Below are 25,903 nucleotides of genomic sequence, written 5' to 3'. Positions count from 1 at the left end.
AGGGTTTAGTTTGGTGCTGAAAATGAGAGGCAAAAAAATTGATGTGAATATCAACACCATTAAATATTGAAACATACAGCTTATTACAGAACAATCTTCAATCCAGTATGTCAACAGTTTAGAACTGCAGCTAAGCCCTACTCCAGCGTAAGACCAGAAATAGGCAGTACCAGGGATCTGCTGAGGGGAAAGTAGGGCTGAATTGGTGTCCTAGGTCTTCTCAGCCCACATCTCATTTGTAGCATTAGTGTCACGTTAGGCGAAAATGCTAATATAAGTGTAAATATTCCCACTTAAGTTGATGGGAGTGGAAAAGAAATTTTCCCCTCCGTGTCTCCCACACCTTCCAAGCCATTGTTGACAAAGTCTGCAGCCAGTGATGGCTCTCCTAACCTCAGCGAGGACTTCTATTTCTCAGAAGATAAGGCATGCTGCTTGGGGCTATACCTGTCTGGTCTCATGTTGGGCACACTTAGAACACTCACCGGGGGGGGGGGACTTAGGGGGTAGCAGCTCTGGGGAAAGGGCATTTTGTACAAACAGCTTGTTGCTAACCATGCTGTACTGAGAACCCTTACAGGTAGTTCATTGGGACAAACATCAACATGGACTGTCTCCACTCCTCCAACTAGGGATGCAAAGATCTTGCATCACACACAGGTAAGCAAGGGACCGGGGGTTCCTTAGAGTGTGACTTCCTGTACCCCCCTCCCCGAGAGCATGTAGATATTACATATTGACTAAACAAACTTTCCTCCATCCATTAATACTACTGCACTCATGCTACCTTTTTCCTTGTAGGATTAGAGTCCCTCATAGCAGCACCAACAGAATCTGAAGCCAGACTTCCAGTGCAGCTCCCTGAAAAGAATGGGTAAATATTGGCCTCTAAGTTCTCCACCAGGAGAAACCTAAAGAGTGGGACACTCCCCCCCCCACACAAGGGTAAGAGGTATAGGAGCTGGAAGAGTGCTGCTTTCTCAAACCCAAAGTTCACCGCCATGTGCAGATTGCTTGAACCCATACACTGTTTATTGCTACTTGGAACTTCATTCATGACTGCTCTTAATGTCTCTTTTTGCTCTTTTCAGGCAGCGTTCAAACAAGGGTAGAGGCCAGAATGGACCCTGGTGCAAGTGCTGAACACCTGCTGATCCTACAACACGACCAAGTGCAAGTGCCGAACACCTGCTGATCCTACAACACGACCAAGTTCTAGAGGGCTCCTGCTGCATTGCAAGCTGCTTCACAGACAGTTGCTTGACCAGTACAGTTGCACCTGTCATGGGCATGCTGTGATAGGGACAGCTCTATCTGTGATTTTGCTGCCTCTCAGCATTGCTTTTAAAGGCACAAGAACCTTGCCAGACCAGAAGAGTTATCAATTCCATACTGGCCTTCAGAGCTCCATTCCTCATGCTGTTCAGTAAATGTTTGAATTGTTTCAGAGCTGAACCTCTTTTTTTTAATTGTGGGGGGCATTGGGACATAGATACATCTATACCCACCCCTCTGCCTGTTACTAATCTCAGCTGTCATCAGAATGGGATGAGCATGAGTGTGTGTGGGGTCCTTCATTTTTGCTTAGCGATGGATTGGGGAAAGCTATTCTGGGTCACAATCTCCCGCATCTCTCCCAGTTTGTGATAAACCATCCAGGTTACATGACAAAGAGTTCTCTTGTTCATTATCTGTGTCCCTCTTGCCTTGCAAAAGGCTACTCCTTGGAGCATCCCCCCCACCTCCTCAAGACCTGGACCCATGCTTAGGAGAAGCCGTGGGCTTTCGCTCTCCACTCTGAGCTTGAGGTAACTGGAAGATGTGGTTGGAGTGGCCCCATTTCTTTCCCTGTGTGTCCACCTGTTGGAAGGATGTGTATTTTCAGGAGGGCAACAGAATGCTCACCTGTGGAATTTCTAGGAATATGGTAGGCACAAGGCTCCTTTTGGCCACACCAGAGTCTTCCATGCAGTGGAGATTGCTGCGTTTCCTTTGTTCCTTCCTTTGGGCTGGATCTAGACTAACTTTTCTGCTCACGCAAGGCCCTTCTGTCAGTGGGACACAACTGCCTATGTCCCGCTTCAGCCCACTGATCTCTCTGAAATTCTGCTCCTGGGGGACTGCCCCCCCCCGGGACATCACGAAAGGCAAATCGGGTCTGCAGCAGGAAGGGGATTGGTTAAAATTATCCCACCTCCTCCATTAGTGGACAATTTAGTCTGGATCCAGCCCCTTTTTGTGTTCTGTGGGTGGGTGGGGCCAGGGTGACTTATGGGGGGTGAGGTGGCTTCAGTTGCTGGCGTCCATATCTGGCTGACATGGGGCATTGCTGATCTTCTTCTTCTCCCCCCCTTCCTTGGCACCCAGAATATGTTGTGGCAAACTCACTAATACATTAAAAACTGCCTATTAAAGTAATATCGAATGTTTTCAACATTTCTTGTCCTGTCTTCTTTTCTTCTCCTTCATTTCTTCTCTTCTTAATGCACAAACTCAGTTATAACCCAAATTGGATTGTGATAAACATAATAACGCAGTGAGACATACCTATATATGTAAAATTGCAAGTGGATATTTACCATATGATTTAAGACTGTAGGCTCTAAAATCATTTTAAGATAAACATAGTGAAATGAATAATATTGATAGAACAGCTTCCATCTCTCTTGGAATAAATCAGAAGGTTTCATGTTTACTCCATGCTTGATGGGCATGGGTGGTGCCTCGGTTGAGTCCAGTGCAGTTGCTACGAGCTCCTTGGAGTTAGGTCTGTTTGCATTTGTTTTCTCTACTGAAGAAGCATGATACTGACTAGCAGTGCCATGCCAACAACACATATCAGCATCTGGGGTTTAGGACTGGGTTTAAATGCAAGAGTGCAGACTAAGAAGGCTATTTTTCATCTGCCAGATTAAAATAGGATTACATTTGTTCGAATAAAATAATGCCTTAGGCCACTGTGGGCAGCTGTGAACACATGAAGCTGCCTTATGCTGAATTAGACCCTTGGTCCATCAAAGTCAGTATTGTCTACTCAGACTGGCAGCGTCTCTCCAGGGTCTCAGGCAGGAATCTTTCACATCACCTACTTGCCTAGTCCCTTTAATGGGAGAAGCCGGGGATTGAACCTGGGACCCTCTGCATGCCAAGCAGATGCTCTACCACTGAGCCACAGCCCCTCCCTTCTCCCTGTGGAAGCAATCCTAAACAGGTCGAGTAGTTAAGTCTCATTTTATTCAGTGGGGCTTAATCTCAGGAAATTGTTCCTGGTATTGCAGCCTATATTTTCCTTTTCTCGCACTAACTCAGTATTTGCCGCTGTAAGATACAAGTGCTGCCATAGTAGGAACTCATATAGAAATAAATACCATGGTTGGAACAGATGGGGGGGGGGGGGGAATACCAGCTGAATGTAGCCTTCCACTGCCCAGATTGCTGTTACTTAAAAATTAATGGCTCTCTGGTGCATCCATGTAGACTTTTCTACATATTTTCTTAATTCAGGTCTAATTTCCCCCATGTTTACAAATTGTGTGGTGCTTAGAATTAACTTTTATCATTTTCACACCCCAGATTTCAGCTGTTTTCATTCTTCCCTGCAGTAAACAAGACAATATTTTTCCCTCTACCTTTTTGTTTCACTCAAAGGACTGGAGCGATTTCTTTGAAACCAAACAAAAACATGTTCAGAAAATAGAAAACATGTGCCCCAAAGGGGAACATTTTTGAGGCTTTTTAGAATCTAGGACACAAAGACTCAGAATGGAAACAGCTTTGCAACTTTAGTAGAATGCCTTGTGTCGATGGGGGCCCGTTCCGATTCAAACACAGGCCAGAATGGAACTGCCCAAACACCCAGAGCTGCTTTATGAATACAAATGGAGATGTCTGTGTGATAGCAATTCCCTAATGCTGGCTTAAACCTCCCGCTGTGACTTGCAATATAATGAGGTTTGGTTTACTGTGGGGTTGAGAATGGACTGGTACTTGCCTATGTAATGTCTGTGTGTCCGTGTCGTGACATCTTCTTGAAAATACTGCAGAATGTATTATGAAAATTAGACAGTTCTGCTTACCTCCCCCACCCCCATTAGTTCAATTTAAAAAACGGGGAGAGCTGTTTTTTTGTGGGGAGGGATGTCGTTTTTTAAATAGTTGGAGATCTAGAGTAGTGACAAGGTTAGAATAAGTAAGGTGGTAAGCTGAGATATGTAAGCCTCTGGAAAACCCTGGCCCAATTAACACATAGATGTTTAAAGGTGTATCTTTGTGGTCTCTTCATACTGGTAGTGTGAAGTGCAGAGTTGCCCTGTGTCTTTAGGCAATGTGTTTGATCTCATTTCCCTCTTCCTCTCCCACCCCATACCTTTTCCAAAGCTTTGAGGTGTGTAGAAGTTCTTGCCATCCCAAGCTTTAATGCAGTGCTGCTTAGTCTCCCGCTTGCCCATTTTGACTTGATGTCAGAATTGAAAGGAATTACAAAATAAGGAATTTTTTAAAAAGGCATTGCAGTCTCCACTGCATCGGGGTGGCAGCAGGAGCATTGTGCAGCTGCAGTGCTCTTAAGAGCGAAGAATTCAGTTTGGGGAACAATTTAATATGTTTGTGAGTGTCAAAGGGGGAAACTCATGTTTCCTTGAGGGAAGTGAGCAAGATTGGAGAGGTGAGAGGGTGTCACAGAAGCCAAGGATGGCCCAGACACCGTTTTCTTTCGTGTCTGATTTCCACTATACAAAATGCTTCTCTTTATGCTTCCATACAGGTGGAAGAATAAAAATTATGTGTCAACTACATTCGTGGGTGATTGTTTTGGTGTAACAGCAGCTGTTAAGGGAGTTGGATAACGCCCAAAGAACCAAGAAAGAAAGAAAAGGAAGGGCAGAAATTAACACAAGAAACATTCACCTCTGAATGTTAAAACTAATGTTTTTAGAGAGCAGAAAAGCCTGGAAGATTAATGTTGAGGAGCAAAATGTTTTGCCATCTGCAGGATCCAGAATGGTAAAGAGGATTCAGCAGATTTGACCCACAATGTAGCATTATTCCCATGTACTGTTGTAATGCCAGATGGTACATCTGAGTGCTTTCCCCAAAGACGGGTAGACTAGTCATACATTTATCTTCCTACGACGGTTGTTTTACTTTGCCACATACTCAGAATATGCTGAACTACTTACATCCTTAACTTTGTCCCAGTTTGCTCAACCAGATAAGTATGTTGAAGACATCCATATGATATTTAGCACATGATGAAGCAGTTGTGTGATTGCCTGTATCTCCCATCTCAGGCCAAGGTTGCTGTAGCTCTTCAAGAAGACACAAGTAATTCAGTATTTCTGCATCAGGACTCAGCAGTGGATTGTGGGAGGTTTGAGATTGGGTGGTCAGCCTGTGGGGTGAGAACCAACTATTTTGTTTTCAAAGTAAGTACAGTTCTGAGAGTGGATCCCATTAGTGTAAATTTCAAGAGCCACTGGGATGAGCTACTGTGGGTCACCTCCCTCAATGTCTTTGGAAAGGGATTGTTGACATGAGTAATATAACTAATGTCAGTTAAGTGGCAATTGTCTGGGAGGCCAAATTAGTTGTGACACAAGACTTCCAAGATAAGGTGCGCTCACATTTTCTGAAAAAAGGATCAGGCCCATGGGAAGGTTACTGGGGGAGAGAGGATATAAACCCCATATCTCTTTTATAATTTAAAAGCCTCTCTGAAACTATACTTGGCTCCAGTGGAGGAAAAGAACAAGTACAGCATGGTGCTACTAATTAGTGTTTTAAAACATTGAGGGGCATCTCGGTCATGAATTATTCACAGCTTGTCTAGTTTGTCTATGGACCAAATAGCCACCTTAATCTGAGGGCACAATGGCCACCATAGTCTGAGGGCAAAATGGCATATACTTTTCTGGTTTCACGTTCCAGTGATGCTTTTGTTCCTGTTTCCTCCAAGCTTTCTTTTGTTCTTTAAGAGTGTTTGATGACTTAATCTTAGGTGTTATCTTTACAACAAGAGTTATCCAACATTCTACACTTATTTTCTATCCTTTCATCAAGAGTTTTCCATAGATAAGCTGTTTCTTCGTATCTGTTGAAGTGAAATATTAATTCTTGTGGACAGTCTCTCACAAAATAACTGATTTACTGTCCATCATAAATTTATACACACCTGCAAGGCTGAGCTAAAATCTGGGGATTCTGTTGCACTTTTAAGTCTGACTAACTTTTATTTCAGCATAAGCCTTTGTGGACAAGAGTTTATGGCAGAATACAATTTTGTCTGATTTAGAGGGCCACACAAGATTTGTATTTGCTTTTCTTGTAATAGACTAGCACAGCTACCCCTCTGAAGTCTCCCTGGAGGACTATATAAGATTCTATGTAATGGATAGGCCTGAAGTTACAAAAAATTATCTTCAGTTAATCAGCTCTGAGCTGATGTGCCACCCATAGACATCTTCAGTTCTCACTTCTTGAGAGACACCTGTGCCCGAGTGTTATACTCCCAGGCTGGTGTTGCAGTAAAGGTTTCTATTTTCCAGTAGCTACAAGTGCCTTACTGCTGGAAATTGAATGTTGAAACTACTGTGCCCTTGTTATCTGCCCTTGTAATAGATCAGGAAAGTATCTTAGAATTACACTGGCTTGTAAAAGGTGCATTACTGACCCATGGGGTGACGTCACATCCCAACATTTACTAGGCAGACTGTGTTTACGGGGTAGTTTGCCAGTGCCTTCCCCAGTCATCTACCCTTTACCCCCAGTGAGCTGGGTACTCATTTTACTGACCTCAGAAGGATGGAAGGCTGAGTCAGCCTTGAGCTGGCTACCTGAAACCAACTTACGCCGGGATCAAACTCAGGTAGTGAGGAAAGCTCTTGACTGCAGTACTGCATCTTTCCACTCTGTGCCAAGGGGCTTTATCCTTTCATTTATAGAGCACATGGTCATGTTCTTTCGTACTTCAGTAAGCAAACAAAAACTAATAGACAGGTCCTGATCTCAAATTATTGTACTAGCACTTTATTGCGCTATCTTTATGTCTCAACTGTTCTATATTGTAGAAAGTCTCCTAAACGTTCAGGAATAGCCAGAAATTAAAGTCCAAAGACTAACCCAACATGTATGTTTTCCTAGTGATTTCTGGGGAGAATAAATAACCTACGGAAGGGTGGTGGCTAATTTGTTGTGGTACAATTCATACCACCAGTAAAACTGGTGTGAACAGTTGCCTTCTCACTTTGAGTTCCCAGTCTTGTCTGGAAGTGCCAGGGTTAAGAGAGAAGGACCACAAGAACATTAGAGGTTTATTGCAACCAGGGCATAATGGGGCATTTCACTTAAATTAATAGTAATTTCCCCCCCTCCCCGAAATGCAGTGTAGTCAACATCATCCAAAAGAGGCTAAAGGTTTTTTATAGTTTCCATTGTGAACAGCAGCCTGCGGGTAAGGGTGGCAGAAAGGACAGAGCTGTTAATGTACCATTCAGGCATTTTTACTGATATTTCCATTCTGCTAATACTTCCATTCTGTTTAAATGATTACTTGCACAGTTGATCCCATAATGCCTGCTGCATCATTGCTTATGGTTCCTGTTTCTCGCTCCCCCCCACCCCCGCGCAACACTTTGAGATTTAGGAACTTCAGTTTTTAACCCCTTCTTTTTCTCATGGAAAAGAATATGTCTGGGGGGGGGGGTGAGAAATAGGCCTGTTTAAGAATCTTCTAGCAGCTATAGAAGAGGCTTTTGAGAAACAGAAATTCCATGCATTCCGGCTGGAGCATGGTCCTTCACTCTGCAGCACATGGACCATGTTGGGTGCAGTCTGAAGACCACTGCAGACTGAATTCCCTCGAAAACTACCTCATACATTACATTGGCAAACTCATGTTTGTAGGTCAGCACTCCAGGGAGCAGCAGTCACGATCCCAGCCGGTGCAGATGTATTTTGCAACGTTATGTTTATAGCATGTACAAAACAATAATTTAAACATGTTTATCCCTCCCTTCCAGCAGGCTCAGGGTGACCAAGAATAAAAGTTAAAGACCATCTCTATGATTTTAGAATAACTTACTAGAAAACAGTTGAAATTCACCCTGTGATCAGGGACCAAAAGCTTAAGAAACATTCATCCTCCTTTCACAGCTCCTGTAATTTATAACTTTGTCAAGCAATAAATGTTTATTTCAGAGGCTAGAAGCTTAGTACCTGCAATCAGAAAGCCCTCTGGGATAGCCAGATTTTGAAGGCTTCTGTAAATGCTAAGAAGGTTGAGATATATATTGCCAACGGTCTCAGGGTTACGTAGTCGAGGGGTTGGGGACAGCCACAAAGAGCACCTGATTTCTGACCGAAGCCAGATGGACCATCTGTGATGGAGGTCTGATCAGAAGAGATTGCCAGGCTGATCTCAGCTTGCCCATGGGTTTGTGCCAGGAGTGGTGGTTCCTGGAATATATGTTCACCCTAAGAAGTAACATGTGCAGCTGTCTTTCCTTAGACAGCATGGATCCCCAACTTTGCTGTGGACACTTCTGGAATTTTGAAAACAGGGAGGGGGTACCGTCACAGACCTGCCTTGGCTCTCAGCATCCCTCTGCCACCTTCACCCTACCCCACCTCTCAGGGTTCAGCGTTGCGCTCTGAACTGGCTGAGCACCAAGGGGATCTGGTGTTGAAAACCTCTGTGTAGGATTCTTCCTAAGCAGTTCTTAGTAAACTACATCCTCTGAGGTCCTGAAAGTAAAAGAACTTTAATAACTATGTATCTGTCTATATAGCCTAGAAAGCACAGATACTTGGAAACAATCTATAGACAAGATGAAACCAGGCAGAACACTTAAAAAAGAGTCAAATAGGTGTATTGCTAGCTAATCCTTACTTAGAGCTTCTACATTCCCTTGCCTGGGAATGGGTCCAAGATGGAGCATCTTGACACAGTCCAACAGAGCCTCTCCTTTATATCAGAGCCTTGTTGACACAGAACTGCTACCTAGGCTAATATGTTTATGGACTTCACTGCAGCCTGGGAGGTCCTTCCTGGAGGCAACCAGAATTTAGGGTGCAGGTTAATAGTTTCCGTCCAAGCCAACTCTGGACCAGTTGTTACAAAAGGTTGGATTAAAGGAGTTTAGCCTGCCAAAGGGAAAGCAAGTAAGTAATCCATCGTGGCCACTTGTCAGCTCAGCTGGAATTCCTGTTTTGAGAATCCCTGAATTGTGGGAATACATGGGAAAAAATTCTGAAGCCCAATGGTTGCAGGTGCAAATTTAAGAATAAAGTGTTAAGGGGAGGCAAAATAAAATAGGAACAGGGGGGCGGTCAGCAATGAAACAGCATCCAGAGCTTTAGAAAGGGCATCACTGGGCAGCTGAAATGTTAACATCCAATGAAGAGTTTTATGGCTTCCTTTACAATTTTTGCTCTACAAAAGGCTTTTGCTCTGCAAAAGGCTGCCTTGGGCTCTTGGCTTTTTGTGTATGCATTCTCTCTCTCTCTCTCTCTCTCTCTCTCTCTCTCTCTCTCTCTCTCTCTCTCTCTCTCTCTCTCTCTCTCTCTCTCTCTCTTTCTTTCTTTCTTTCTTTCTTTCTTTCTTTCTTTCTTTCTTCCTTTCTTCCTTTCTTCCTTCCTCCCTCCCCTTCCTCCGCATCCTTCCTTTCTGTTGAGGAAGGATATGTAGGCAACAGAGTTCTGTCTCCTTAAGGCTCCGGGACTCACTCAGTTGTACGGGTTCTGTTTCTCTATCTGACACAGATACATTTTCCAGCCATTTCATAGCAAGTTGGCAATGTTTGGGAGATAATTTTGGCATTCAGGTTTTTACCCCATTTCCATTCATCACCACCAGTAATTCATTATCGACAGTTGAGACATAATAGGTGTAATTTAATAGCACTCAGATGTGAAGGTTGACACACCCAGAAACATGCCATGTTAAATGCTTTTTCTGGAGACTCAATTCTAGATTGAGTCATGGATCCAGAAGCATGTTGCTATGGACAAAAGGATTTCAATCCATGAAGCATGGCTTTCTCGATGCTCCTCTGCACCCACAAATGTCCCCTGAAATGCTACTCCTGGAGGAAAGGGACCCCCAAGAACAGCATTTTGAGGGGATATTTTGGGCTGAAATGAGGGGGGGGGATTTATCTAAGTCCTTCCTTCTATAGAAATGCTCCATTGGATTCAGTCCTTAATACCTATACTGTGTGTGCAAAAATAGACCTGCAATTTTCATTTTATTCATCCTCGAAATAGCCTCCAGAGTAGGTTGTTGTTCTTTTATGTGTATGGGTTGAGCTTTAAACATACCCCTTCTGGGTCCTGGTCTGCCTCCATTGGGCCATAGTCCTGTGTTCAAGTCATGTTGGAAGATACCAGTGCAAGTCCTGTAGGAGCAAATAATTCCTCCACCTTTCTCAGCAAGGACTCCAAGGTCATTGTTCCCCCTTTCTCCCAGCAGTGACTTAGTTAACATGCTAGGACTGTTTTCATTCATTCAAGTCAATCCCAAATTAGCCCTGCTGAGCTTCAGTAATTTTCCATTCCTTCTTTCTGGCTTGTCTTTCATTTGGACTATGCTGAGCATCTATCAGAGGCATGCTGTCAGTGCTTTTGCCATAAATTCAGACCTGCCCAGGGGCCTTGTCCTTTGATAAAGTAAATTCTGTTGACTTTCTGAGAGTATGGAGCAGTTGGGGGCACTTGACCAGCAGTGAGGTGAGATGTTTTCGGTGGGTGTTGTTAGGTCTGGGGATCTTCCACATAGATCCAAGCAGAATGAAAGGAACAGGACTTGGTCCATAAAACAGGGTGTATGGAACTAGGGAGGGTCTCTGTTCTCAATCAATGAGGCCCACCTGACCAGCATTCTATATTTAATAGTGAACCAGGTCCCCATGTGGATCGATAGACCTAGAGAACGGGGTGAGGTACCTGCTAGATATTTTTCTACAGGCCTTAGGGATTCCACAAGTTTGCCAGAAAAATGCCGGACGTTTTTTAAAATGGGGGGGGGGATTTAATCCAAATGGAGGAGCATTGTCCGTGCAAATGCAGACAATGCCAAGGAAAGAGAAGGGACAATTAGAGATAGAGACAATGGTGATAATGGAATGGAGGTGGCCAGGAGGAGAAGGTGGAGGTTGAGCGGCACCTGAGGGATCCTGCTGCCAGGAGGTAGAGGGGGGAAAGGGAGGAGGTAGTGAGGAGGGGAGGAGAAGCCACCACCGAGTGAGCCAGGCAGGCAGACGTTATATAGACAGGTTCACCAGCTAGCGAGCGAGTGAGTGGGCAGGCTGGAAGCAGGTGGGCTGGTGAACAGGCGAGTGGTCAGTGAGGCAGTGGGGAGGGAAAGCAAGGTGACATAGCTGGGTGAGCCCAGGTGGAGGAGGAGGAGGCAGGAGCTGAGGTGGTGGAAAGCAGGAAAAGCATGAGAATAAGGAAGGGGCCACAAAGGGAGGCAGGGATCTGGGTAGGGTTGCCAGGTCCCTCTTTTCCTCCGGTAGGAGGCTTTCGCATTTAAGTGGGTGCATGTGTGCGCGCCAACGCACACGCAGTACTTCCGGTTTAGAACCGGAAGTGCCGCCTCGCAAAGGACCTTTACCTCTTCGTTTGAGTGGTACAGTGGCCCTTTACCGCACGTGCCAGCGCACATGCGGCAGTTCTGGTTTAGAACCAGAAGTGCCACCTCGCAAAGGGCCTTTACCTCTTCGTTTGAGTGGTAAAGTGGCCCTTTACCACTAAAACTAAAAGGTAAAGGCCCCTTGGCGAAGCGGAACTTCCGGTTCTAAACCGGAAGTGCTGCACGTGTGCACGCTTGCCCGCCGACCCTCAGGTGGTTGACGGGCATAGGGGGCAATTGCCGGGGGTTTGCCCGCCACCAGCTAGCAACCCTAGATGTGGGGGGAGGGGTGAAAGGCAGGGAAAGTGCCCACAGGGGAAGCAATAGGGGAGGGAGGAGAATGTAAAAGGATGGTCTCCCTCTCTCAAGTCTTGCAGGTCTCCTGCTTGGCATATATCTTAATTCCATACTGGGTTTAGAGTGTGGATTAATAGATCTGCAAACTGGAGCTAGGGACAGATGGGGGTATTTCTCTAAAGCCTGAAAGAACTTCCAAATTTACAAAAATAAAATCCTCTGAAATCTGTAAAACAAATGGGGAATTAAAAACCCCCAAAATAACAGAAACACTGCCTGCGGTTTTAAGGGGAAATGCCCATTGAGCTCTCTGACCATGTTGGAGGCTGCTAGGCAACCACAACAATATTACTGAGCTTTCCAGTTCTTGGTTCTGTAAAGCAAAGCCTGGGGACGGGGAGCAGAGGTGGATTTGAAGGCCAAAACCATCTGGAAAGGGTCCTGCCACCCTCCCCCTTCATGTCAGCTGATGGAAGAGGACTCACTGGGGACTGGCTTGGTGGTGACTGCCAGAGACTTACTACCCACAGCACGTGGCCTGGCCTTGTGACATTAGCCGCCGCGCAACTGGGCCCAGCCCGCCAACTGCCACACAGCTATGCATGGCATGCTGTTGGCAGCCACTGCGCAAGTTATCAAGACTTTTCCTGGGAGAATGGCTGTGTGGGGAGAGAAAACTGAAGACGGGTGCAAATGAAAGGAGGCTGGCTGGTGCGTAAGAAGAAGAGAAGGAATCAGGAAAAGGGGAGATGCCCCCTGTAAACCCTTGCATGTGCCCTGTGTGTGTGTTGGTAAGGACTGCAGTAGCCAGCAGGTCATGAACATTGGCCAGTGATCTATTAACAAACCCTGATTTGTGTTCTCCTCCCTTCCCTTAGATTAATGGATGGCTGCTGCACATTCACTGCTGCTCAGAGGGAAAACCAGCAAAATTAAAGCTTCAGTAGGGGGAAAGGCTTGTGTATCAGATACTGGGCTGGGGCTCTGAACCTTTTAATAAATATTGTACACACTCAAAAAGATCCCAAATATGAAAAAAGAGAATAGTAAAGACATCCTGTCAATTGCATTTTGGAAGAATCTAGACTGTCTAGCATCCTGATGTATGACTTCATCTGCTCCCGTTTTTGTGGAGTCTGGCATCTTGCGTTCATTGAGCCTGTAATTGCAACTGACATGGCTGACTGGAGCCACCGTTTTGTAGCTGGCTCAGGCTGGCAGAATCCAGGGCTGGCAAAAGAAGAAAAGGAGGCCCCACAGTTCTGAGGGCTGCCCACCTCTAGAACAAAAACCTGTGGCTGCTGTGTCTTGTCTCCCAGGCTAACACTAGAGCACTGTGTCACCCTTTCAGGTGTGGACTCTTCCAGGGACCTGTTTTGATAACAATCACCGGATTAATATTATTTTTAAACTAATTAAAAGGGCATTACTAACATAAAGTCTGAGAGCATTGGTGGGCATGTGTGAGAGCTGTTGAAACACTCCTGAAACTTTACACAGGCTAATCCTTTTCCTTTCTCTCACGTTAAGCCAGGTTGCTGTTAATCCTGCTGGAAGCAGAGCTCTTACTAGAGTGATCTGTGTAATATTTGAGCGGACTCAAGTTAATGCCCAAGTCACTTAATGACTTGAGACGGATGGATTACTTGGCCTGGTTGCTTCACTTTGGCCTTCCCTACATTTCTCATTGGCAAGAAAGAACTTCTTCCAGTGCAGAAAGAATCCCCCACCACAGTATGGGAGCAGGCGGTTGAGTTTCAGCAACGGCCCTGGTCTGGCAGCCAGCGAAGGAACATCTAAACACTCTCCGCCAAGTCTGGGGAATTTAAGTTACACTCACTTGTCTGAATTAAAACAAGAGGTGTGCTTATTTTATTTGTTAAAAGATTTATACTCCTCTCATTTGTTGAACAATTATAACACTTATAAAGGATTGTTTCTCATGTATAAGAGTAAAACTTGTTCACCGCTCCCCTCAGTGGTGGAGAGGAGCAGTTACTCATGCACAGAGGCAGTGAGCAGCCTCTTCCCACGGTCAGCAATATGCTGCATTTGATTGTATCTCATCTAATGTAGAAATGCAGAGATGCAATTAACCTGCCCTGTGAGAGTCCAGGTCAGCAAATCATGCAGAGATATAGTGGGCAGCCTCATTTATGGCTCTGGTTGACTAACCTGACTGTTGTTGTTTACATGCTGTTAGGAATCTATGAACTACATGTACCTGGGATCCCTCCGCTGAAGTAATTTCTTTTGTAGTGCTAATTCTGTGTTCCTGGGTACTGAGAGATCTTGTTCAATTGCTTCCAAGTCCATGTACATTTTACTTATCAGCTTTCTCTTAAATCCGCAGGGGGAAATTGCTGATACTTCTAGATTCCTTGGTAATAGCAGTTTCCTTTCTGTAAATCTTGCATTTTGTAATGAATATTACCCAGACATTTTTCCTGATTAATCGTCCAAGCCTTGTAGAATCTTGGGTCTTCCGTGGTCAATTGTCTGGTATGGCTATCTTATCTATTCACTGAGGCCACTTTCCCCCCCTTAGACAGTGGTCCAGGGGCTGGAAGTATATTATGCTATAGAAACTAACCTGCTGTAGTGAATAGGCAGGTGCTGTAAGCAAGTTAGTACCCTATTAACAGTAAAGTCTTCACATTTACAGGATGTGTTTGGGCATAATGTTACCTTGTTGCTTCAGGTATTTGTGTGAAGAGGCACTCGCTAAACATTATAAAACAAAAAAATATCTATAGTAGTTCTTCCTTCTTCTTTTTGTATAAACTCTCTGAAAACCTTCTGGTTCTGAGGGCTAAATCTAAGTTATGAAATTCTCGGGTCTGGTTGCTTCCAGAGGCTAAAGCGAGACCACCTCAGTTTGTGACCATTGACAAGCTCTTCACACCCATCTCCTGGTCTTGTTACAGGGTTCAAAGAGAGTCCTGAGATCCAATGAATATGTTCTCCCCCCTGGTGGCCTGATGGAGACTGACCTGGAATTAACGTTTTCGTTGCAGGTAATTTGAACCTCACTGGTTAGGAAGCAGAGAATTGTCTTGCAACCAGGACACTTACTACCTTTGCCTTCTGAATAGATTCGTGCCCTTAGGAAATAGAGAGCAACACTAGGAATTCCCTTGCGTCTCTGCTGAAGTGGCTTTTGTCTTCCGTGTGTATAGTGTAGGATATAATTGGTCTTCTGAGGGTCTGTTCGAGCTAGACATGCCCGGGAGACTAGAATGGCTGTAAAAGCTTGCAGGGCTGTTAAGGTGAAGCCCAGAGGAAGGTGGCTTGGAGGGCGTTTGAAAGGCCAAGCCATTGCTTTTACTTGTATGTCTCCCCCTCTGTAGTATCCCCACTTCCTGAAGAGAGATGGCAACAAACTCCAAATTATGCTCCAACGCAGAAAGAGGTACAAGAACCGAACTATTCTGGGCTACAAGACACTGGCAGTGGGAATCATCAACATGGCTGAGGTAAGAGAAGCTGGGACTGAGGCGGCCATTTTGTGTCAATCACCACCTCTGAATGGTGAGTTCTGGGCGGTGCCAGAGCTGATGGGAAGCAGGAGGTGCTCATAAAGAAGTTTGGTTGCAGCACTTGTTCTAAATGGGAAGGCACTGCTCTGCTCCAGAGGTCTCCTGTAGCACGCTTTGTCCCCTACTCAGGTAATGCAGCACCCAACAGATGGAGGCCAGCTCCTGGGACTACACAGTAACATCAAGGATGTGAGCATCCGGGTAGCTGAAATCAGTATCTACTCCCTCTCCAGCCAACCCATTGACCATGAAGATGGAAATGTCCCCTCTGGTCCCAAAATCAAAGCCTCTGGTAAATATATATATTTCAGACTCTCCAAATGTTCTTAGAACTCTGCCTGACAGGGTTTAATTGAAGTTCTTTCATGTCTGCTGTGGCTGCTAGAAACTTTGGCTTATCAGCCTTCCACTTTAGCTTCATCTTTGCTTGATCTCCTGTCCGCCCATCACTATCTCCCTTCCCTGTTAATCCAAAATTTCTTTTTCTGAGCTTATATATATACTCTGCACCTCAGCTTATGCCATCCCTTTCAGTGGCTTAACGCTGCCTCCTGATCATCTGCTACAAGTTTCTGGTCCTATACATTAAAGCTTGCTGACTCTTTGTGCCTGTTTCTTCCATTACTCCTCCCTCCTGTCCCTTTGCCTCACTGGTTCAGGGCAGTTTGACCAACTGCATTTTCCTCTTCCAGATCGCTCTCCAGATATTGATAACTACTCTGAAGAAGAAGATGACAGCTTTTCCTCTGAGCAGGAAGCTAGTGATGATGCAGTGCAAGGCCAGGTATCTGTTTGTCTTCTGTCTGTCACCCTCTCTCCAAGAAGATTATGTATTTATCTTTTTTCTTCTTCCCATGCTATCTTTTTTCAGCTAACAGTGTAGCTTCATTTCAATGCACTTTTCCATGGGTTGGATCCAGCACTTGTGAGTGGAAAGGACGATGTACTTAGCGCAGTTCTCCTTGTGCAAGCAGCAGCACCACAGCTGCAGCAACACATCACACTTTAATATAATTTTAATGGAATATCAGTGTGCCTGGTGGGAAATGATCAGGCCTACATCTATGTACAACAGTTGTTTCATATGATTGCATTTAATTTGGTTTGGAAATTGTATTGGAATAAATACCTTGTGCTATGTCTTGCAGAACAGGCTCCTGTAGAGATGCAGAGATCTTTCTAGCCAGAACTCCTCTGCACTCCTGCCCCAGTGAAGGGTCAAACCTGTGGTGGGGAGGTACAAGGGTCATCCCAAAGGATATGCAAATTAAAAAAAAACCTTAGAACTGCCTCCACCTCAGTTATTCATGAGACTACTGAGGATGCCCTAAATTATCTTATTAAAAAGGGGAGTCAAAGAATCCCAATACTGGGTAGACCATCCCTATCCCCTGATGACCCTTTGTTCTATTAGGGGATGGAGATGGCCCACCATTTCAACCTCCCTGCCATCTGAGGATACTTTTGTCTGCAGACAAGGAGCCCCTGAGCATCTGGCAGTAGAGCCTTTGCATGCTAGAGAGGATTCTGAGATGTGCTGTAAGAGGCTTTCTCAGTTCAACAAGGGGCTGTCCAGGAATTTTGGGCTTTGTGAACTGAGAATAGGCCCTGGAAAAAAGCACCCAGTTTTTCCTTGCAATTGTGCACCTCAAGAGAGGATTTGCAATGATGGGGTAAAGTTGTCTTCGGGTGAAGGTTCTCTTCCATTACTGACTGTCACTTTGAGGAACTGTTGATAAACTACCAAGCAATCCCAGAAACAGTTTGGAAATCACTGGCCTCAAATGTTGGATTCTTCTGATATTTGCCACAATCTCTTGCTGTTCAGGATTTATACGATGAAGAGGATGAAGTGAGGAAGCCGAAGAAAGCCCGGCGGAAAATGATCAGGACTACATCTATGACCAGAGTAAGTGCAACATTTCTTGGCTTTTCCAAAAGGGAGGCTACTGGGAATGGAATTCCTGTTGATCCCTGTCTGGGAAGCTCTGTGCTTTTCCCATCAGATGATATCCTAGAGCAGCGGTTCCCAAACATTTTGAGACAAGGAGCACTTTTCAGGAGAGAAATATGTCACGGAGTACTAATTTTCACCTAGCACCTATGTACTAAACCGAATGACAGTAGTATTGACGATGGAAGATAGTTTAAGCATTTGGGCATAATAATTTCTACTTTATACTTACACACAGTTCATGGCTGCAAAAATTCACAATTTTGAGATCTTGTCACAATTATTTTATTTATTTTTCTTTCCAATCTCTTCACAGAGCAATAGGGAATGTTTCACGGAGCACCAAGTGCTCCGTGGAGCACAGTTTCAGAACTGCTGTCCTAGAGAATAGGAGTCCAACTGAAGAGATACTGTTGTCCAGTTGGAACTCTTTATGAACTCAGCATGTTGTTGATGCCCTTGCAATAGCTAAAGGCAGCAGGAATTCTGCTGTAACCCCTTTCTTCATGATTAGCAGAAGCAGAATAAATTATTCAAAATACCCAAGTGTAGGCTTAATGTGCTTAATCTGCATGATTTATACAGTTTGCAGAATTCATTTATTTAGTTACTTTTATCCCCCTCTGCCTCCCAAGAAGCTCTGAGCGGCTTCATTCATTCATTTGATTTATTTCCTTTTCCATCCCAAAAGCTCTGAGCAGCGCATGTGACATGTTGAAAATTTTCATTCAAAAAAGAAAGGAAACTAAAACAACCAAGAAAAGAATTTTTGTCCGAGTGTTTTATGCATAGGGAGAACCACCGTGATGTAGTAGTTCCTATGCTGGATAGGACCAGGGAGGACCAATGTTCAAACCCTGCTCAGTTATGGAGCTCTCTGGGTGATCTTGGCCCAGTCCCAGTCTGTCAGTTCCTCAACAGACTTGTTGTGAGAATAAAATGTTGCCACCCTGAGCTCCTGCGAGGATGGATGGGATGAAAGATTATGGCAGTTACAGTTAGAGCACCTCCAGTCTGAATATAGAGAGAGGCCATTGGTTTTCAGGTAGTCATCCATGCCAGCAACTTCCAAGGCCAGATCTGCTTTGGGGTGTCAGCTTTTGGGGGAAGTAGAATTCGAGCTCCTTTACAGAATGTTGTTTGTTTTTAAGCATGGAGTGTACATTCTTCTGATTCCTTGCAACCAACCACTGTTCCACTTAACACCCATGAGAGTGGAAGCCTAAGCTTGCCCACTCAGAAGTCATTCCATGGAACTCAGATCGTTTGCTCCTTCATAAGTATGTTTAAGATTGCAACCCAAGGCATACGTTCACTTTTTAATGTCTCTACAGGGAGACTTTAAGGCACTTGGCAGATGTTCTTGCACACCATGCCTGATGCCAGAAGTCTGTGCATGCATAGGAAATCTGTGCATAACAGGTGCCTGGAGACCGTAATGGGATGGATGGCCAATAAACCGAAGCTCAGTCCAGACAAGACTGAGGTGCTGTTGCTCAAGGATTGAGGAGTCAGCCTGCCCTGGAAGGGGTTGTATTTCCCATTAAGGAACAGGATTGTAGCTTGGGGATACTGCTGGATCCTGGCCTCTGGGGCACATAGTATCTTGTATTAGCTTTGACTAATAACATCAGCTACAGCTGTTCCCGAAAAAATGATATCTGGCCAAAGTGACCATGCTCTGGTTATATCCAGGTTAGATTACTATAATATGCTCCACATGGGGCTGCCTTTTCATATGGTCTGGAAACTTCAGCTTTCCCAAAATGCACAACCAGGCTACTCTTGGGTGGGATACAGGGATGATATCACCGCAGTGCTGAAAGATCTGCACTGGCTACCCCTTTCTTTCTGGGCAAAATTCAAAGTGCTGGTTCTTACCTTTAAAGCCCGAAATGGCTTGGGGCCAGGCTACTTGAAGGATCGCCTCATATCGTCCCATATTGTCTAGCCTGCCAGTTAAGATCTACCTCACAAGGCCTGCTCTCTTGGTACCCCCCACCTTAAGCAGTGAGGCAGGCGGCAACCAGAGACAGGGCCTTTTCAGCAGCGGCAACTCACTTATGGAATGCCCTTCCCTTTGAGGTTTGCCTGGTGTCTACACTGCTCTCTGTTAGGTGTGGGGTCAACATGTTTCTGTTCACTCAGGCTTTTAAGGGCTCTTTTAATACCATTTTAGTGTTCTTTTATTCTGAAACTGTTATTTTAAGTTGCTCAATGGTCTTTGTTTTTATGCTGTGGCTAGGTTTGTAATGCTAGATTTGAATTAATAACTTGTAATGTTTTTGTTTTTATAATTGTTTATTTTGTAAGCCACCTTGAACAGGTTCCCTAGAGGGGTGGCATAAATAGATTGATTCCTTGCCCTCTTTCTGCATCCACATGGCTGGCAGGGGTTGTGGCACAGATCCCAGACATCCAGTTGTGCACAGAGCAGCCTTAACTGGAGAATGCACAGTCGGCTGCCATGTTGGCGTGCCTTTAGCCGTGACAGAAAGGATGGCTTGTCAGAGGAGTGACAGCTCTGTCAGTGCTGAGGTGATAATCAGTCTTGGCATTCCTCCCCTCTGCATTCTGGCCTTGCGGACTGTGAGCACTTTGGGTAAAGACTGTGTCACTTCTGCATTCCATCCAGTGCCCAAGGCGCCGCTGGCATTTAACGTTTAATAAATAGTATTATATTGTGTCATAGTCATCTGCCTCTTGCTTTTAAGGGAAGGTCAGAGAAAGGCGCTAGACCTTGCTCTGTTGATAGGTAGGACGAGAGAATAAATCACTTCTCAAAATGGAAAAGACACAGCCATTTACATGTAGGATCAAGAGATGTTGTGGCTGATGCATGACAAGTGACTTCTGCATAGGAAAACCTAATGTGCAAAGAAGCCTTTGGCTGTGGGGTTTTGTGCCAGACCATCGACTGGTGCCTGGCCCTCCTCAGAAAAAAGATATAAGGAAACAAGGGCAGAGACCTTTCCCTCCCAGCTATCTCACACTCTTAATGGTTTTGTTTTAGCAACCAAACTTCAAGCAGAAATTTGTTGCCTTGCTGAAGAGATTTAAAGTGACTGATGAGGTAAGACTTTTTTTTTAATCTGCCCCTGTCAGATGTACTGTTAGCTTGGTTTCTCTCTTTTTGGCCACCCCCGTTTGTCTTCAGTCTTCCGTGCAGTCCTGCAGGCAGAGAGATTTTTCTAGTTTCTAGGAATAGGAGGGGCACGCTCACCCCAGCACTCATACATAGGTTTTCCTGCCGAATCAGAGCCAGCCTTAAAGTGGGAGGCATCCCCTTTCTCCTCGCTTCTTCTTTTGCCACTAAGCTGAAAGGTTCAATCTCGCTTCGCTCCTCACTTTGTTGATTCTTTTTTCTTTCTACCGAGAGTTCTTCTTCTTCGTCTTTGAGAGGGCTCAAAAGGCATTGTTCAGGAAATGTCTCCAATGCATGGAATCATAGAGTTGGAAGGGGCCATACAGGCCATCTAGTCCTGCTTAATGCAGGATCAGCCTAGCGCATCCCTGACAAGTGCTTGTCCAGCCTCTGCTTAAATGCAGCACCAAGATGCCTCAAACGAACGAGCACATCCCTTTGTCTGACCTGCTTGGGTGAGTCGCATAACATTGGAGCCTGCTGCCATTGCCAGCAATTTACGCCCAAGGCCTGTTCAGATAGGGCTTCATGACTCAAAGCTGTTCTTTGGGAGCGTACTCTGTCCTGTTCAGACAAGCCGGCCTCAAAGTCATCGGCTATGCATGATCAGACTTCTATGTCTGTTTCCGTGGTGTCCTCTCGTTCAGTTCCGACCCCGAACACCCACAAACATCAGTCCCGGTCACCAGATCTGACAGTCACCAAGCGTAGTTCTTTGGAGCCACCTGCGAAGAAAGCTAAGATGAAGTCCAAACATGTGGGCAAGGGCTCAGCGCCTCACCATAAAAGCAAGGAGACCCCAGCTACTATTTCACTTCTGAAGCTTTCCGAACCGATTGTGCTTGAGGAGGTATCGTCACCCAGTCCTTGCACTCCGTCACCTCGCTTTCTTGAACCCGAGTTCTACGGTTCTGAGAAAGATTTACCAGAGCATCCTCCCCTATCAGAAAAAGCAGTTTTTGCTTCCGCGGGTGTCTGTCACATAGTCGTTGATTCCACAGCTAGCGGTTCTGCTGTCATCAGTTCTAGAGTTACCTGCCACACAGGCCTCGCCCCCACAGGCATCGGTTCCTGCTCAACCGTTTCCACCACAACCACCATCCCAATCTTGGTGGGGTCCCCAATGGCCCATGCCTACCCAAGCAGGGACATTGGGCCAGTTATCCACCTGCAGTGGCATGTGCCATCGACTTATCAAATACCATTGGCTCAATGGGTGACTCCAGCAGCCCCCCAAGCACCCTCCAGCCAGTGCTCTCCTATGGCTTCCCAGTATTCACAGCCTGAAGTACTGCCTTCATGCCGTGGAAGCTTCTCTGATTCCAACCATGAAGACCAGGCTTCCCATTCCGATCTCAGATCCGAGTTACCTTCAGACCCGTTGCCATATGAGGCTGTAGAAAATAATTTGCCTATATCTCTCAATGATGACCTATGACTCTTTTCTGAACAGATGCTCAGAATGGCCAAGGTTTTGGACACGGAGGTAGTGTCTTCTAGCCTGAAGCCAAGATCTTATCTGCATTATATTCCAAGGCACCAGTGACTGTCGCCTTCCCAGTTCTGGAGGTTTTCATGAACGTTGCCAAGAATATCTGGGAGAAACCTTCTTCCATCCCTGCAATGGCTAGAAAGTTTGAAAACCTGTACAAAGTACAACAGGCTGATTGTGGATTTCTTTTTTCACATCCTGCACCTTCGTCCCTGGTTGCAGTCCAAATACAGAAAGGGCGGGCATTCGGCCACTGTGGACAAAGATGGCCACAATATTGATGCCCTGGGTAGAAAGGTCTACTCAGCTGATGCCCTTAATTTTGTACAGTCAACTCTCAGGCTATAATGGTTGCTTACCAGCTTTTTTGATGGGAGAAATTGGCATCTTACATTGATCTCCTTCCAGAAGACAAATGTACCTTAGCTAAAGTTCTCAAGGCATAAGCGACAAAATTGGCAAAACAACAAATGAATGCAAGCAGGCATGCAACTGACTGCTTGATTCAGGCCATGGCAGCTGCCATTACATTTAGACGCTTTTCCTGGCTACGCTTTACAGCCTTGAATATTGAGACTTGCTCAAGGGTGGAAGACCTGCCCTTTGAAGGCCACACTTTGTTTTCAGAGAAGGCTAATGAGGCTGTGGGACCAATCAAGAAAGACAAGCAGACTGCCAGGTCCTTGGGTGTCACTGCTTCTCCTTCATAATCATCTAGACAGAAATTCCCGATGAGAGGGTGTTTCCTACAGCAGAGGTACCACAAGTCTGGTCATTCTTCCACCTTCTATAGACAACAGTGCCCTTACCAGCACAGAACCATGGGAAGGGCAGGTCTTCAAATCCCAGGTCCGGGTCTTCTTGGCCCCAGTCTCCAAAGCAACAGGGGCATACATCTACCTTTTGACTATATGACAGCTCCCTGCCATCACTTACTAGCTTCGAGGAGAAAGTAGCTGCTCACTTTCCAGCTTAGATGAAGATTGCCACAGATTCTTGGGTGTTAAAAATTATTGCAGAATGATACCGGCTGGAGTTTTTAAGCTTACCACCACTCTCCTAATGAAGCTGGTTCTGACCTGAAGCTCACTCAAGCTTTGGGTGATTTGGTGTCTAAAGGGGCAGTTGAATTGGTTCCCCATAATGTTTCTACCCGGGGTTTTTATTCCAGGTTGTTTGCTGTTCCAAAGAAGGATGGTGGTCTCCATCATATTCTTGACCTTCGAAAATTGAATAAGTTCTTGTCTGTTTAAACTTTTTGTATGCTTTCATTTCCCCAAATTTTGCAGTTCTTAAATTTTAATTGGTGGTTCATAGTTTTGGATCTTAACAATGCTTATTTCCACACCTCTATTAATCCCAGCCATAGGAAGTACCTACGTTTTCAATGTGGGGACCAGATTTTTCAGTATACAGTTCTCCCCTTTGAACTATCTTCTGCCCCCCGTGTTTTCACAAAGTTGTTGCCTTTTTATGTCCAAAGTGCTGCACAATCTTCCCTTACCTAGATGGCTGGCTAGTTACAGCTCCCTCTGAGGAGGAGCTTCAGGATAATCTATAGTTAATATTGTCACTTGTTCAGTGATTGGGACTCTGGATTAATTGGCAAAAGTCCACCCTAGTCTCTCAGTACAGTTTATTGGGGCACTCCTGGATTCCTCTTAAAGGGAAGGCTTTCCCACCCCCTGAACGATTGTTTGCTATCTGACTGATATCTGATCACCAATCCTTTGATGGCAATCTGCTTCATGCATTCAGATATTATTTGGCCTGATGGCATCCACGACAGCATTCATCCCATCTGCCAGATTACAACTAAAGCCATTGCGAAATTGGTCTTCAACCCTATGGTACAATCTCAGACTGTCCACTTCTCCATTCCTTGAGCTGTTCTAAGAACTGTGGTTTGGTGATCCGTGGACACTTTAATGTACTGGTTGGTGTCCCTTTGGGTTCTTTCACGCCCACAAAAACAGTTAACCCTCAGATGCTTCCTTGCTAGGTTGGGGAGCTCACTGTGAGGGGTGCTCCGTACAGGGAGTATGGTCTAATCATGAATCTAAATGACACATTAACTTCCTATAACTAAGGGCAGCTCACTATGCTTTGGTTTTTTTCCAGATATACTACGCAACAAACAAGTGTTGGTGCAAACAGACAGCACCACCACTATGTACTGTCTAAGACAGGAAGAAACGGTGTTGTTGTCTCTGCAGGGAGGCCACAAAAGTTTGGATCTGGGCTCGTCAACACAATGTTATCTTATAAGCAATCCACATTGCCAGGGCTCGCAATTCAACGGCAGGTGCATTGAGCAGATTTTCCCTTCCTCATCACGAGTGGTCTCTCAAGTGGTCTTACCTGCTTCCAGACTTTTAGGTATGGGGATTCCCTGCAGTGGATCTGTTTGCCACTTCGGCAAATACCAAGGCACCCCGTTTCTGTTCCAGAGCCAGTCACAACCCGGGATCAGAAGGGGATGCATTTCAAATCCCTTGGACCAAGGGTCTGTTTTATGCTTTCCTGCCCCTTCCCCTGATGGGAAAGGTACTCACCCGTATACAAGCACAGAACACATACTGCATCCTCACGGAACCTTTTTGGCCATGCTGTGATTCTCAGACCTCCTATTCAAGGCCAATGGCAGGTTCATACACCTTCGGAAGGCCCTGGACCTTCTTTCGATGGGGTCTCTCCTGCATCAGGAGGTTCACAAACTGCGCCTCACAGCCTGGCTTTTCAGTCTTCTCCGATGAAGTTCTCCCATCAAGTACTAGAAGTTTTATTGAATTCTAGGATGCCTTCTACACACTCCTCATACGCCCTGAAGTAGAATCGCTTTGTTAAGTGGTCCACAATTAGGGGCCAGACGCCCTCATCCTGCCCTTTACCTTTTATTTTAAATAACCTCCTATCCCTTAAGGATGCTGGGTTGGGGGCTTCCTTTGTGAAAGTTCACTTGGCCGCTGTATTGGCATTTCATAATTGGATTGATGGTTATTTGGTATTTTTCCATCATACTTCCAAGCAATTTCTTAAAGGGTTATTTAATCTATGCCCTCCTAGATGGCCTGCTACATCAGTGGTCTCTCTCCTTAGTATTATCTCAATTGATGTTATCATCATTTGAGCCTTTGGGAGAGGCCCCTCTTTCCTTACTTTCACTTAAGGTTTGTTTCCTAGCAGCTATCACCTCTGCTAAGAGGGTAGGTGAGCTGGCAGCCCTTTGAGATTGCCCTCCCTTTGTTCAGTTTTTCCCAAACAGGGTTCTCCTATGTCCCAGTAATCAATTTTACCAAAGGTGCTGTCTAGGTTCCATCTCTCCCAGACAGTGTCCTTACATGTGTTCTTTCTCAATCCCCTTCCCTCTGCAAAAAGGACACTGCACAGCCTGGATGTTAAGAGGGCATTATTATATTATTTACATCATACTAAGAATTTTAGGGAGAGTCATTCTCTGTTTATATGTTTTTCCGGTCTGCGTGCCAAAGAGTCAGCGTCTTCTCAGACTTTGCCTCAATATATTGCGCAGACGATTAGGCTGTGTTACCAACAGGCTGGCATGGATTGCCCTCATTCGCTTCAAGCACACTCTACTAGATCGCAGGCATTCTCCGCTGCCTTCCATAGTGGAGTCTCTTGCCAGGACATCTGTGAGGCTGCCACATGATTGCCTCCAGACTCATTCATCTGCCATTATGCTGTGGATAGAGATGCAAGACAAGACACAGCAGTTGGGAAAGCAGTTCTGCATTCGCTGTTTGACTAAGAGCTCAGCATCCTCCACCGGGTGAGTAGCTTGTTATTCTCCCAATGTGGGACTGCACGGAAGACTGAAGACGAAAACAGT

At 45.3% G+C, this 25,903-nt stretch overlaps 1 protein-coding gene across 2 annotated transcripts in view; it reads left to right on the top strand.

Annotated features, from left to right (window-relative positions):
* Positions 1-25,903, top strand: part of LOC130480523 (phosphofurin acidic cluster sorting protein 1-like) — a 174,018-nt gene that overhangs the window by 125,907 nt on the left and 22,208 nt on the right. For both annotated transcript variants that reach the window (XM_056853081.1, XM_056853080.1), the window contains exons 3-8: positions 14,851-14,940; positions 15,274-15,399; positions 15,592-15,754; positions 16,155-16,246; positions 17,291-17,371; positions 20,430-20,489. In XM_056853081.1, coding sequence (XP_056709059.1) covers positions 14,851-14,940; positions 15,274-15,399; positions 15,592-15,754; positions 16,155-16,246; positions 17,291-17,371; positions 20,430-20,489 — 612 coding nt within the window. The remainder of the gene's footprint in view (positions 1-14,850; positions 14,941-15,273; positions 15,400-15,591; positions 15,755-16,154; positions 16,247-17,290; positions 17,372-20,429; positions 20,490-25,903) is intronic.

This window comes from Euleptes europaea, chromosome 7 (genome assembly GCF_029931775.1).
Source record: "Euleptes europaea isolate rEulEur1 chromosome 7, rEulEur1.hap1, whole genome shotgun sequence".
Lineage (NCBI taxonomy): Eukaryota > Metazoa > Chordata > Lepidosauria > Squamata > Sphaerodactylidae > Euleptes > Euleptes europaea.
The sequence above is the reverse complement of the archived record's forward strand: the minus strand, read 5'-3'. Positions and strand labels throughout refer to the sequence as shown.